The sequence below is a fragment of the Astatotilapia calliptera genome, chromosome 17 (assembly GCF_900246225.1).
Source record: "Astatotilapia calliptera chromosome 17, fAstCal1.2, whole genome shotgun sequence".
NCBI lineage: Eukaryota > Metazoa > Chordata > Actinopteri > Cichliformes > Cichlidae > Astatotilapia > Astatotilapia calliptera.
In genome coordinates this window covers 27,315,167-27,330,480 of record NC_039318.1, presented here as the reverse complement: position 1 = coordinate 27,330,480, position 15,314 = coordinate 27,315,167, and the positions used below count along the sequence as shown (strand labels likewise).

General features: G+C 40.8%; 2 protein-coding genes across 3 annotated transcripts; both read left to right on the top strand.

The window, feature by feature from the left end:
• Positions 1-413: 413 nt before the first annotated feature.
• On the top strand, positions 414-5,863 carry LOC113009418 (poly [ADP-ribose] polymerase 11-like). 2 transcript variants are annotated; one of them, XM_026147697.1, is made up of 8 exons: positions 414-615; positions 871-995; positions 1,551-1,671; positions 1,855-1,930; positions 2,262-2,334; positions 2,629-2,756; positions 4,685-4,832; positions 4,917-5,863. In XM_026147697.1, exons 1-8 carry the CDS (start codon positions 570-572, stop codon positions 5,217-5,219), a joined length of 1,020 nt encoding a protein of 339 aa, XP_026003482.1. In that variant the 5' UTR covers positions 414-569; the 3' UTR covers positions 5,220-5,863. The 2 variants fall into 2 exon arrangements, with proteins under 2 accessions (XP_026003482.1, XP_026003481.1); XM_026147696.1 differs by having other exon boundaries at positions 4,681-4,832.
• A 1,304-nt stretch (positions 5,864-7,167) lies between these two features.
• Positions 7,168-9,498, top strand: LOC113009477 (poly [ADP-ribose] polymerase 11-like). The gene is made up of 7 exons (XM_026147788.1): positions 7,168-7,719; positions 7,809-7,923; positions 8,008-8,077; positions 8,203-8,266; positions 8,392-8,525; positions 8,604-8,755; positions 8,854-9,498. The coding sequence occupies exons 1-7, from the start codon at positions 7,624-7,626 to the stop codon at positions 9,150-9,152; spliced, it is 930 nt and encodes a 309-aa protein (XP_026003573.1). The 5' UTR covers positions 7,168-7,623; the 3' UTR covers positions 9,153-9,498.
• Positions 9,499-15,314: the final 5,816 nt, after the last annotated feature.

Below are 15,314 nucleotides of genomic sequence, written 5' to 3'. Positions count from 1 at the left end.
AAATGATAACAACGGTGCTAATGTTTGTATTAATAGTAAAGTATTAATTATAAATTGGTTTTGTAGTGTAGTACGAGACAATCAGGTACCAAAAAAATAACTTTGCCGTCATTATTTAGCTTACATAATATCTAATGTATTTGTTTTATTGACTGCACTGAAAAACAAATAAGTCAAAAATGACAGGTTGAGCTAATTATTACCCCCGATTTTTAGATTATTACAGCGATTATTATTTTTTTAGGGGAGGGGGAGTAATGACTTCAGTAAGTAAGTTTCCATACAGTCCTCTTATTTTATTTTATTAACTTTTTTAACCGCGTGCGTAACTTTAAAACACCTGAGCCGTATAACATTGCACCGGTAGTGCGCCTGTCAGGACAAACTCCGGGAAACAGTCCTGATTTCAAGGAGGGAGGAGTTACATGACGTCGACGCTTTGACGTGGAGTGTATGACGAACGGGGAAATAAAAGTAAACAACGCCTAGGATAACGAAAATGGTTTTTGGCGTTAGTCCCCCAAGCTTAGACGGAACCTGTGATTTTTCTGAGGCTTTGTTGATCATGTATGAAGGCTTTGTTTTCCGATAAGGACAGAGGCAGGCTGAAAACTGGTAAGACACCAGTAGAGTCGAGATGAGTCGGGTGCGGCATCCGCTAATGATAGCTTAGTTCAACATGGCAGTTTCCTGTATTGTATGAAATTGTTTACAGGATGTAATGCTCTCACGACCTTTGCTGAAAACAAGTCCTCAACGTCAGGACTGTCTGACGACCAAAACACCACCTTAGGCCCTCCCCCATACTTTCTTGTATTTTAGTTGCTATTTGCCTAAGTGTGTTGGCGTGTTTTCACTTATTAATTTCAGATTTAGCTATGTTAGCCATCAGATCGTCAGAGGAGGAGTCCACTGAGATTGAGGAGATGGACACCTCAGAGCCCAACTGGTGCTGGTTCTACTTGGCTGAGTGTGGAGTGTGGCATATGTTTGAGGTAGTTCACATGATACCACAACTTTATACACAATAGCAGACTTTGTAACTGGCTTTACTCTGTATGCCCTGCAGATCGCCCCTCCTTTGGTCGTATTTTGCCAGACTCTGCAGGTTTTTATTCCCCCTTTTAGCTCATCATCAATACATTTATAGAAAAAAAAAAAAAACATTGCCTTGGGTTGATTGTAGGGAGGCAGAAAAATGGCCATCATGTGCCACTACTTAGGTTATGTGTTAAACTGCAATTAAAAGGAATTTAACAATGATGCATCAAAAATCCATGAACAGATTTAAAATGTGTTTTTCTGGTTTATCAGTTTCTGACAGCGAGTTACACTCAGCTGTCTTATTTATCCCACCAGTAGCTCAAACCTCCAAATATATATGTATCGATTTACAAGACAAGCTTTAAGTCAAACCAAAGAATTGATGTTTTTTCAGATAAATTTTAAGCCTTTGACCTAAATAAAGAATCAACTCTCTTAACTAACTGTTAATTAACTGATTGGCTGGTTAACCCTTTCCCCCCCCCCCCCTTTTATTTTCCTGTCAGATTGATCCCAGTGCAGCCTGCTCTGTGACCAGCGCTCAGATTGAGCAGTGCTACAACAGGAACCAGCGTGGTGTGATGGAGTTTTACACAGCCAAGTACACATACAGACTGGACTTCTCAGGTGAAAACTCATGAGTTAATTAAAGTAATTCTAAAGGTACTTTATCCAGGCTGAGAGTGTTAAAGCTTTTTCAAAGGAAATCCCGTCGCATCAGTTCTATTGAGGATAAGTTAGTTTTTCTGTTGTTTATTTTGTTAAAGAAATTGCACATGAACACCTAATTGTCATTAAATCCCCAAACAGTCATGCGACAGATAAATGTAACAACAGGAAAGCAACGGCCGATCAAACGCTCCCTCCACTCTGCAACTGGATTTAGGTAAGATTTGATGGTTTGAGTGTACATCCAGAGAGCCTTTTTATAATTTGGTTTTATTTACTTGCTATCATGGAAAAGTTATGTTAAAGGGGTTTAAGAAGACCATGTATTAAATGGAAGTTTAGGGGTCAAGCATCTCCTGTCCTTAAAATCCTGGAAATGAAAGTAACAAAAGAAAAGAGAACAATTGCCTTTTCCCCTCCTTTTTTTCGTTTTTCTTTTTTTTTGCAAGCGTTGAATTATTTTTGTGTGAGCATAAAGCAAACACATCCATTCTCATTCTGATGCAGTGATTGGTTTACTGACTCTTCTCCTTTGCTGATCCTCCCAGGTTTATTTGTGATAATCTCGCCTTGCCTGTTCCCTGTCACTGGGAAAGAATAAACACAGATGAGCCCTATCAAGTGAGTACAGAAGTACGGAAACACATCTTATTGTTCCACTTAGCTTCGTTCACACATTTTTAGTATTGAGACGATACCTTTATGTTCTTTTGATTTCTGATGTAAAAATAGTGGCAGACTGGTCAAAACTTTTAGACAGGTGTGCATGTGATTGTATGCGGTGTTTTGTCAGTCCAGAAGTTCCCAACTTTGTTCAGTCTGAGGTCAAACATTTGCAAATGAGAGAGAAAAAGAGGAATATGAAACACACTGCAGAAAAGGGTAGAGCTGTGTGAGTGTTTCTTGCCTTTGCAGCTCATCCAGCTTGGCAGAGACACATATGAATTTAAAGAAGTAGCCAGACTGTATGAAAGAACAATGGATCATCCAATTAAATCCATCCAGAGGATCCAGAACCTGGATTTATGGGAGTTCTTCTGCAGGTAGAATATTATTTTCTACATTTTTGTGAGGAAAAATATTTCCTTGTACCGGTATATACTGCCTTAATTACACTTAAATTGCACTCCATTAGTGACACTGGGAAAATTGTAAATTCTAGTTTTCCCAAACTTCCAATAAAGATGCTGGCTTTTTTCTTAGCATAAATTAAAGAATTGAACCGAATTCCATGAATCCACCCCTTTCAGCCGATGTCTTCTTCAAGCTCGTCTCCTGTGCACAATGTGCACTTGTTTCTAGATCATTTCATGGAAATTGCCAGTATGCATCTGTAATTCACACTGGATCACCTGCACTGTGTCAAAAAGGCATCTCTTCAACTTGAATGTAATTTCATTTTCATTTTATAAAGGAAAACAAAGTCTTTTGAATAGGGCAAAGGAAGTAAAACTCCTGCTTTTACAGTGCTGGCTGTGTGGGCGTGCAGTGGCATGTTGGCAACCGCTACAGTTCAGGGTGTTTGTGCCAAATTTTTTCTCAAAAATGCCCCAGAAATGTAATGCCAGTTTGACCCCGTGGGACGCGGTTGAACAAATTAATTCACTAAAAGGCGTTGTTTTATACATATACCTCTGAAAACGCTTTGTGATTGGGAGGTTTCTGAGCTGGCTGCTCATTCCGGCCTCCTGAAAAGGCAGAGGACTTTTTTTTTTTTTTTGATAATAACCATTCAGCGGAACTGGAACCTTATCCACTTCAAAGCCCACGTTTGTACATATTTCTTATAAATTGTTAGATTAAACTTACCTGCATTGCATTATATTCACCTCGTGGGGAATCCACAAGGTGAATATAATGCAAGGTGACTGGGTCAGAAACAAAAGCTGTTTTCAGTCTTTTTCACTTGCTAGCACATCCTAACCTGTCAACACACAATAAATTACTATACTGTTGTTATTATTATTGTTCTTATTGTAAACATATATGTGTTGAATTTTGTATTCATAAACATCCAACACTTTAAACACCTTAAACATATGGCAGTAAGAAAGCACTAAGAACACAAGACATTCAAAAAACAAATAAAAAAATAATTAAAAAAATAATAATATTAATAATACTAAAGGAAATTAAAAACAATATAAAATAAAATACAAAAAAAAGTACAGGATAGTCTATACTGTATACATTCCCAAATTTAGTTGCATATTTTCATTGCTTCACTCTCTCTCCAGTTCCTCAACGTGCCCAGTCTTTAATAGCTCCAGAAAAATCAAATAATTCTGATGATCTTTTCCTAACCACATAGGTCAGTTTCTATTATTGTTCTCATATTGTTATTGTTTTAATGGTACTTATATTGCACCTTTCTGCTTAAAATAGTACTTTACAAGTGTCGTTCACCCATTCACACATACATTCATACACTTCTTTTATCTATACCTAAGCCCTTTCTCACATTCACTCTGCGACTGATGTATCAGGGTCAACTCGGGGTTTGGTGTCTTGTCCGAAGATAATTCAGCATGCAAACTGTAGGAGTCAAGGATAAACCAACTGGCCTTCCAAGTCTGTAGACAATGCGCTCTACCACCTGAGCCCCAAGTGCTAGAGACTAGGGGCATTGGTGCAAGGTATTCATCTTCACAGCTGACAGCCCACAGCCATTTCCAAACTGTTTAATGCGTTTGAATTTAGTTGAAGTTTGCTTTCTGCACTGTGTACAAGTGGTCCAAGCAGGCCTTCCAGGAAATGATCTAAAAATAGCAGCAGTACTGGAAGTGATATAGAGGTGCACAAGGTGAAAATCCTGAATTGCATAGATGGGGCAAAATTTAAATTGGGTATGATTTTTGCTCTTTATGGGAAAAGTTGCTGAACTTTTCACTGATCAAACTTTGTACAGTCATGCAGTATCAAAGTCATTATTTGTTTTATGTTGTCATTCCTTGGTGCTCCTCTAAGGAAGAAAACACAGTTGCGAAAAGTCAAGCGAACACTGGATATTGAGGAACGAATGCTGTTTCATGGCACGGGACACAGCAATATACAAGCTATATGTACATTTAACTTTGACTGGCGGCTCACAGGAAGCCATGGCGATGTCTATGGCAAAGGTAGATCTTTTATGTTGTATCATGAAAGACTTTGCTACTCTCCTTTTGTCCAGTTTTAACATTGTGCTCTTGTCTTTCCTGCAGGGAGCTACTTTGCCCGCGATGCCAAATATTCCAGTAAATTCTGTCACACCACAGGGAAACACAACACGACCTTACAGAGACATGGACTCGCACCACCGATATTTGCGAGTGAGCCGCCTTATAAGACCATGTTCCTGGCCAGAGTGCTTGTTGGAGAATACACAGTTGGTCATCCAATGTACTGCAGACCACCCTCTAAGGATGCCAGTTTCACCAACTTCTATGACAGTTGTGTGGATGATATGGCCAATCCAAAGATCTATGTCATTTTTGACAGTAATCAGATTTATCCAGAGTATCTGATTGAGTTCTACTGATGCCTAAGAAAATGATGCCAACTTTTTTTTTTAATAAAGGCTGGAAAAGCTAGGATATGAAATTAGATGACAGGATAATTGATTTCCATGACTGAATGGAGCATGGGTCATCTAAGTGCCTTTGAAGAAGTTGGTAAGACAGTAAGGACTTTGTGTCAAATTGTATACTGTACAGCATACATAATTGGACCCAGAAGTTAGAACGTTTCCATGACTTCAAAAGATGCTAACCGAAGACAGTCTTTGTGCTGTTTTTATCTTTAATCCTGAGTCTATGCTTGCTTACTGAATATGTGTGCACATTTGCTTAGATAAAATAAGAGTGGTGCTTGCAGCCTGTAGATCATAGGCAATATCCGACCACCGGCTCCATCACTCCCTCTACTTCCACAGTGCCATACATATGCTTCTTTATAAATCCAAGAACATGCTCTGCTCACTCATTTTGCACCATGTTCTGAAAATCTGTGTCTAGTAGTACCATGTATTATATAAGCATGGATTTTTGTTCATGTTTTTGTCATAAAAACGCTCCTACCTCTGCATTTTTTTATCTTGCACTTTCCATGAAAGGTTTTGTAATTGTGTCATATTGACATAAACATGTAAAATGTGTGATGTCGTCCCTGAGCAATTCGTTTCTGTGCATCTTTTCTGACCGCTGAATTTCATTGGGGTTTTCAACCAAGTTCGTCTGTCCATCCGTTTTCTAAATTATTTTGGGTCTGTCACATTCATAACAGAGAAGCAATCAATCATTCATACTCACATCCACATGTATGGCAAAACTAGGATCACAAATTAGCCTAAGATATATAATACATTGCCAAAAGTATTCACCCAGCAGTGCAGATATTGAATTAAGGTGTTCCAATCACTTTCATGGCCACAGGTTTGTAAAATCCAGCACCTAGGCGTGCAGACTGCTTCTACAAACATTTGTGAAAGAATGGGTCAATCTCAGGAGATCAGTGAATTCCAGTGTGGTACTGTGATAGGATGCCACATTTGCAACAAATCCAGTCATGAAATTTTCTCATTACCAAATATTCCATAGTCAACTGTTATTGGTAACAGCAACTGGTAACATCAGCAACTTAGCCACAAAGTCTTAGGCCACATAAAATCCCACAGCAGATTTAGCTGATGCTGAGGGGCATAGTGCCGCAGAGGTTGTCAACTTTCTGCAGAGTTGATCACCACAGACCTCCAAACTTCATGGCCTTCAGATTGGCTCAGAAACTCAGCATAGAGAGCTTCATGGAATGGATTTCCATGGCCGAGCTGCTGCGGTGGTTGCCAGGAGAACGGTACTTGTCTGACCTCACTGTGCCAAGTGTAAAGTTTGTTTGAGGAGGAATGATGCTGTGGGGTTGTTTTTCAGGAGTTGGTTCGCCCCCTTAGTTCCAGTGAAAGGAACTCATAATGCTTCAGCATACCAAGCCAAGACATTTTGAACAATGTCATGCTCTCAACTTCGTGTGAACAGTTTGGGGATGGCCCCTTCCTGTTCCAACATGGCTGTGCACAAAGAAAGGTCCATAAAGACATGAATGAGGGAGTGTGGTGTAGAAGAATGTGACTGGCCTGCACTGAGTCCTGACCTCAGCCTGATAGAACACCTTTGGAATGAATTAGAGCAGAGACTGTGAGCCAGGCCTTCCCGCTACTTCCTTGCCACAAAGGCACAGGGACGCCCCAGGCAGGATAAACCCTATTGCTGTGAGGTGATAGCACTGCATCACCGTGTTGCCTCCAATGAAGTTGATTTTTAAAATTGTAACAATTCAACATTGAATTTAATTTCCAAGTCATCTGGGTTTGATGTTAAAACCTGAGTAACGCAGGTTTATTTTTGCACTTTGTATAATTTTAAAAACAAAACAAAAAAATGTGCTCAGCACACTTGTTGTACTGTAATGTAAAATTATTTTTTTGTGTGCATTTGTTCAATTAATTGTATGACCATGTTTGTATGTGTTTTCGACCTGCACAAGGTGATGCCACAAGGTGGTGCACTTGTGGTACTTTGAGTTTATTTATATTAAATGTATGGGGGGAACATCTTACAGCTATGCGTGTGTTAAGCTATACTTGTCTGTAATTTGCATGTCACAATTAATAAATTTTTCAATTTAAACACATAAAATAATTATTGTAGACCATCTTTCAGGTTAGAAGACTGAAAACAAATTATATTGTGCATGTAATGTCACATGATCTACTTTGCCTTCTAGGGCTATGTAGAAGGTGTGTCTATGAATGAGATTTGAATCATGAGGAGTCAGAAACACCAGTAGTTAAGTCATAGAGAGGAAGCAGGTTAATTTTTCAGCTTTTTCTGTGATATAATCAGTTACATTTCTGACAACAAGAAACAGCAACAAAAGATGTTGGAAAATACATTAGTGGAATATATGGATACAGCTGACACCCCTTGGTGCTGGTATTACCTTGCTGACTGTGGACAGTGGCACCAGTTTGAGGTAATTTGTGTATTTCTTTAGATCACATTATCTGGTTCCATACTGTCAAGTAAAGCTTATGTTTCTAGTTTCTTGTCCCTTTTCTGTAGGATGACCCCGATCTCCCCTTTAGCAGTGAGGCTGTTGAAAATTTTTACCTGAAAAACTCCAAGGCTGTTTTAAACACATCATCTTTCAGTTACAGGGGCCAGATTGATTTCTCTGGTAATTTTTGTGCATTTTCATGCTCACAGTCTTCATTCACACATTAAGAACTTAGCTCAGATTAATACATGTGTTTTTGTGCAGCGATGCTACTGACAGACCTCACCGCAGGGAGGCAAAAAAGAATCAGGAGAAGCTACAACACAGAAAAAAGGTAAACAAGAAATGTACATTCTCAATTGTAACAGCAGTGAGGTTTACAAGTTAGTGTCAGTATAGTTTCTATCAAAATGAAAGTGAAAGTTTCAGCACAATGGAAACTTAACTCTCCTCCCGCAGGTGTTCCTGTTTCAGCCTTGCTCCTGTTTTCTGGGAATCGTTTGATCCCGAATCGCCATACCAGGTGACAAAAATGTTGCTTAATGTCGAAAATATCTACAGCTAGAGCACAAATATACAATACAGTTAGAAGCATAGATTAAAACCGCAGATATTTCAGTAATAACTGATTTCGGATACTTTTTAAAGTTAATCCCTCTGAGTGAGCACTCCCCCGAGTATTGGACAGTGAAACATTATGTAAAGACCGATGGGCTGTTGGACCGAACCATTCTGTCAATCAACAGGATACAGAATTTGGATCTTTGGGAATTATATTGCAGGTAAGCTAAGTTTTACACTATGTTTTTTGTTAATAATTTCTTTTCTTTATTACCATTATTTTTCTATTTGCATCAAAGGAAAAAGAAACAGCTGATGAGGATTCAAGGCATCAAAGAAATTCAAGAGAGACGACTCTTTCATGGGACTGATATCAAAAATGTGGATTACATTTGCAAGTATAACTTTGATGTACGGTTAGCTGGACAGCATGGCAACAGATATGGCAAAGGTAAGTTCATTGTTTTGTGCAAATCTGAATTTCTAACTCTTTACCATTTCTTCTGTCTTTTTTCTTCCCAGCTGATCTAAGTTTCTTTTTTTACGTAGGAATTTATTTTGCCAAACATGCAACATTAGCCGACAGATACAGTCCGAGCAGCTCGAAACCACTGCCAGTTTATGGCGGGAAAACACAACCTGTACACTCTGGAGAAACTAAAATTATATTTTTGGCTCGGGTGATGACTGGAAATCCAATTGCTGGAGAACCTGATTTTCAAAAACCCGATCATGAGAATCCCGAAAACTTGCATGACAGCTGTGTTGATGATGTCAATCATCCTAGAATTTTTGTCATTTTTGATCCAAATCAAATATATCCGGAGTATTTGATTCAGTACAGCTGAGCGCAACATGTGCAAGATCAACATGGCTACCTCAAACGGTACATTTCAAGCACAACTCCTGATGGCTTCGATGAAGTTTTTACAGCATTTTTACTACATTTTAAACATTTTTAGAAAAGTTTCCAGTAAACTAGGTCGTTTTCAGCAAGATAATCTGTCAGCAAAGTTATCGCTACATTTCATTACTTTGGATCAGAAGTACCAATAAAAATGAGTTTACTTACCAGGTGCTACTGCTTAGTATTAGAATAGTTGAATATAATACTTGTGGTCATGTAATGTAGATTCCCATCTAATTTATTTCTATTTAATTTAGTAATAATATAGCTTCATAAATAAATAAATATGCCAGCAGAACCAAATCAAAGTCTACATGTGTGTTTATTCCTGTTCTAATGTTTATGTTTGTATTTGTGCTGGACATAACATTCACACGCATTTTAAAATAACATGTGCGAGGTTAAAGAAATCAAATTCTAAGCTCATGTAGCTTATTGTTGTTCATCTGTTTTACATATATGTGGACAAAAAGCTTTCATGGGGCTCTGTGAAGGATGTGGAAAAACAACGTTTGATTCAGTTACTTTAGAAGCACCTTTATCAGCAATAACCTGAAATAATAATTTTATGTTTGATTCCGTCAGTCTTTCACATAAGAAATTGAAATTGTGAAGAGATTTTGATCTACTCTTCTTTACAGAGTTCCTTCACTTTTTGAGGTTTGTGAGCAGTTATTTATGTTCAGCTCTCTTAAGGTCACGACACAGTATTTCATTCACGTTGAGTTCTGGTCTTTGACTAGACCACTGAAAAACCTTTATTCTTTTCTCTTTTTTAGCCAGTCTGTTGTAGATTTGGCTTGGCTTGGGATTGTAGTATTGCACTTACCCAATTTTGGCCAGGCTTTAGTTGGCAGACAGATGGCCTCAGATTTCACTCTAGTACACTTTGGTATACAGAGGATTGAATGGGAATTGCAAGGCTCCCATACACTGTATTTACAAAATAAGCCCATCACCCCTCCCCCTCCAGTTAGTATGAGGTGTTTGTACTGATATGTTTTCACCAATCTCACCCTCATGTTGTTGGGATAGACTCCAGCTGAAGTGGATGGATGGATTGGTGTTTTCAACAAATATTGCTGTGCAATATTGCTAAACAACTCCATTTCGGTCTAATCTGTTCAAAGGACTTTGTTAGAGAGGTTTTGTGGATTGTTCAAAAAAAACCTCCAAACAAGCCATACTGTTCAGTCTTTTTCTAAATGTACTGTCATCAGTGTTGGGCAAGTTACTTTGAAAAAGTAATTAATTATAGTTACTAGTTACTTAAACATAACTGAGTTAGTAACTGAGTTACAATATTCTAAAAGTAATTAATTACTTGAAAAGTAACTATTGTGTTACTTTTAAAAAAAAATTAACCCTCTGGGGTCCAGTGTATAATTGGCCATTTTTCACTACTTTTGATGTTTCCTCTACATTTCACCGTTAAAATCTATTTACTTTGCCTTGTTTGGTATCATTGTTTTCAGCACAACCTCACGTGTTTGAATTTACAGTTATGCTTTCATTTTGACATACTGTATTAACAAAATTGATCTAAAATCAGACAAAAAACATAAATTCCAAGTAGAAAAGGTTTTTTCATCATGACCCTGATGAAGGCCACAAGCCAAAACGCGTTGGTCAATTATTAAAGTTGTTCATCTTCCCTCAAGTGATGCTGGAGTTCCTACTTTGTGATCCCTTTTTTAAATAACCATTTCAAACTATTTGCAGAACAATCAGCTCTTCTGAATTCAATAAGATGCCACACAAATTATTTGTACCACTCCAAAAAATAATTTCTGTCCACTATAAAGAAGAACATCACAGCCTCTTAATGCTTCAGCATACCAAGACATTTTGAACAATGACATGCTCCCAACTTCGTGTGAACAGTTAGGGGATGGTCCCTTCCTGTTCCAACATGGCTGTGCACCAGTGCACAAAGAAAGGTCCATAAAAACATAGATGAGAGAGTGTGGTGTAGAAGAATGTGACTGGCCTGCACTGAGTCCTGACCTCAGCCTGATAGAACACCTTTGGAATGAATTAGAGCAGAGACTGTGAGCCAGGCCTTCCCGCCGCATCCTTGCCCCAAAGGCACAGGCAGGATAAACCCTATTGCTGTGAGGTGATAGCACTGCATCACTGTGTTGCCTCCAATGAAGTTAATTTTTAAAATTGTAACAATTCAACATTAATTTAATTTCCAAGTCATCTGGGTTTGATGTTAAAACCTGAATAACGCAGGTTTATTTTTGCACTTTGTGTAATTAAAAAAAAAATGTGCTCAGCACACTTGTTGTACTGTAATGTAAAATTATTTTTCTGTGTGCATTTGTTCAATTAATTGTATGACCATGTTTGTATGTGTTTTCGACCTGCACAAGGTGATGCCACAAGGTGGTGCACTTGTGGTGCTTTGAGTTTATTTATATTAAATGTATGGGGGGAAACATCTTACAGCTATGCGTGTGTTAAGCTATACTTGTCTGTAATTTGCATGTCATAATTAATAAATTTTTCAATTTAAACACATAAAATAATTATTGTAGACCATCTTTCAGGTTAGAAGACTGAAAACAAATTATACTGTGCATGTAATGTCACATGATCTACTTTGCCTTCTAGGGCTATGTAGAAGGTGTGTCTATGATATAAGATGGCGCCGGTGAGGTCGGCTGCCGTCACGACTGCTCCGACCACTTTTTCTTTGTCTTTGCTTTTTAAGTTAGTTTTCAGCGTTTCTAAATCGGCAAAATCATCACCATTGGGTACATTAGGTATGACAGTGACACTCTTGTTTCTATTGGTATACAATGTACTCACAATTCGAAGTTTTTAACTCCGGATCCGAGCTGGCCAAGTGAGATCTCGAGGGAGAACAAAGGGAAGCGGCGGCGGCCTAGAGGGAAGCGAGCCGGCGTCAGGAACAGGCTGAGAGCTCGTGCACACCGCACACCTCTGCCTAGCATCCTGCTCGCCAACGTCCAGTCACTGGAGAACAAGCTTGACGACCTCAGGGCCAGGATAAAGTTCCAGAGAGACATTCGGGACTGCAATCTCCTCTGCTTCACCGAGACATGGCTGAACCCAGCGGTGCCGGACCACGCCATCCAGCCGGCCGAGTTCTTCTCGGTTCACTGCATGGACAGGACACGGGACTCGGGGAAGTCAAGGGGAGGCGGCGTGTGTTTAATGGTGAACAACAACTGGTGCAACAGTGCGAACGTTGTTCCTCTCACACGCTCCTGCACACCAAATCTGGAACTACTGTCCATCATGTGTCGTCCTTTTTATCTACCTCGGGAATTTACATCGGTCATTGTAAGTGCCGTTTATATTCCACCACAAGCGGACACGGTCACCGCCTTATGCGAGCTGCATGAGGCACTCACACAGCACCAGACACAACACCGGGACGCTGCGCTTATTGTGACGGGGGACTTTAATAGCGCCAACCTCAAACGCGCAGCGCCGAACTTTTATCAACACATCACCTGCCCCACCAGGGGTGAAAGGACACTGGACCACTGCTACACTACGGTCAAGGACGGCTACAAGGCACAATCCCGCCCCCCGTTTGGCAAATCTGATCACGCCGCCATCTTCCTCATGCCAAAATACAAACAAAGGCTGAAACAGGAAGTTCCGGTTCAGAGGAAGGTCGCGCGCTGGACGGATCAATCGGTGGCCGCGTTACAGGACGCACTCGATGACGCAGACTGGGGCATGTTCAGAAACAGCTCCGACGATGACGTCAACGTGTTTACGGAAGCGGTTGTGGGATTCATCGGGAAACTAGCGGATGATACCGTGGAGACAAAGACTATCACAACGTTTCCCAACCAGAAGCCGTGGGTGGATGAAACCATCCGCGACGCTCTGAGATCCCGCACCGCTGCCTACAACACGGGACTCATGACGGGGGACATGGACCCGTACAAAGCCGCGTCATATAACGTGCGGAGGGCGGTGAAAGAGGCAAAGCAGCGCTACGGGAGGAAACTAGAGTCACAACTCCAACAGAGTGACTCTAGGAGCCTGTGGCGGGGACTAAGGACAATAACGGACTATAAAGCACCAACAACCGGTATGACGAACGCGGCCGTGACTCTGGCAGACGAGCTGAACACTTTCTATGCTCGCTTCGAGGCTGCAGCTAAGGTCTCCAACAATGCTAGTGTTAGCGGCGCTAACGGCTGCAGACAGGAAGATACTGCCAGCACCGGAAACGTGCTCGTCATCTCCGAGCATGAAGTAAGGAGAGCCTTCAAGAGAGTGAACACCAGGAAAGCAGCAGGACCAGACGGCATCCCAGGTCGTATCCTCAGAGACTGCGCATACCAGCTAGCTCCTGTGTTCACTGAGATATTCAACATCTTTATCTCAGTCGGTGATCCCCACATGCTTCAAAGAGTCCATCATTGTTCCTGTCCCGAAGAAACCCCACCCTGCTTCTCTCAATGACTATCGCCCTGTAGCCCTCACCTCAGTAGTGATGAAGTGCTTTGAACGCCTGGTCAGAGACTTCATCATTTCTTCACTACCAGACACACTGGACCCACTACAGTTCGCTTACCGTCCAAATCGTTCCACAGACGATGCCATCTCTCATCTCCTCCACACATCACTCACTCACTTGGACACTAGAAGGGGGAATTATGTTAAAATGCTCTTCATAGACTACAGCTCTGCATTTAACACCATAATTCCCTCCACACTCACCACCAAGCTGGAGCATCTGGGACTCAGCTCATCTATGTGTCAGTGGATCTCCAACTTCCTAACTGGCAGACCACAGGCAGTAAGGATGGGCGGACATGTCTCAGCCTCCACCACTCTCAGCACTGGAGCCCCCCAGGGGTGTGTTCTGAGCCCCCTGCTGTACTCTTTGTACACATATGACTGTGTGGCCACTACCAGCTCCACCACCATCATCAAGTTTGCTGACGACACCGTCGTGGTGGGCCTGATCTCTGATAACAACGAGACGGCCTACCTGAAGGAGATTAGGAATCTGGAGAACTGGTGCCAGAGGAACAACCTCCTTCTAAACGTCAGTAAGACAAAGGAGCTGATAGTGGACTTCAGCACTAAGCAGGAGAGGAACTACCAGACCCCCGTCATCAACGAGTGCCCAGTGGAGAGAGTGGACAGCTTCAAATACCTCGGAGTTCACATCACGCAGGACCTGTCATGGTCCTGTCACATCAACACTGTGGTGAAAAAGGCCCGACAGCGTCTCTACCACCTCAGACGCTTGAGAGACTTCCAACTGCCCTCCAAGGTGCTCAGGAACTTTTACTCGTGCACCATAGAGAGCATCCTGGCGGGAAACATCTTAACCTGGTTCGGGAACAGCACCATGCAGGACAGACGAGCTCTAGAGAGGGTTGTGCGGTCAGCTGAGCGCACCATCCGCTCCGAGCTCCCTGACCTGCACTCAATCTACAGCAGGCGGTGCTGGACCAAGGCCAGGAAGATCGTGAAGGACCTCAGCCATCCCAACAACAGACTGTTCTCTCTGCTGAGGTCAGGAAAGCGATTCCGCTCCCTGAAGACCAACACAGAGAGACTGAGGAGGAGCTTCTTCCCGCAGGCGATACGGTCTCTCAATCACACCACCACACAGTACTGATCCACACATACAGTTCATACACACACACTGGACTTTCTGGACTTTGGTTTTGCACAACACTGGTCACTATATTCTTCATTTCCGGTTAATACTTGTACAGCTGCTGTTATTGTGTATATATTTATTTATATTTAGATTTCTTCATACATTCTTATATAGTTCTATATTGTGTATTTTGTTGTACAGTTATTTTATTTTCAACTTTAATTTATATATTTTATCTTATTCTTCCCAGTTAAATTTACCCTTCATTCTAATTTGTGTTGTACAGTTATTTCATTTTTAACCTTAATTTATATTTTATTCCTTCCTAGTTAAATTTACCCTTTTTAATTTTTCATATTTATTTCCTATCTTATTCATAGCCTTTTCCTTTTTTGTTTTCTTTAGGTCACGAGCAGTTGTCCAAGCATTTCACTACATATCGTACTGTGTATGACTGTGTATGTGACAAATAAAAATTTGAATTTGAAT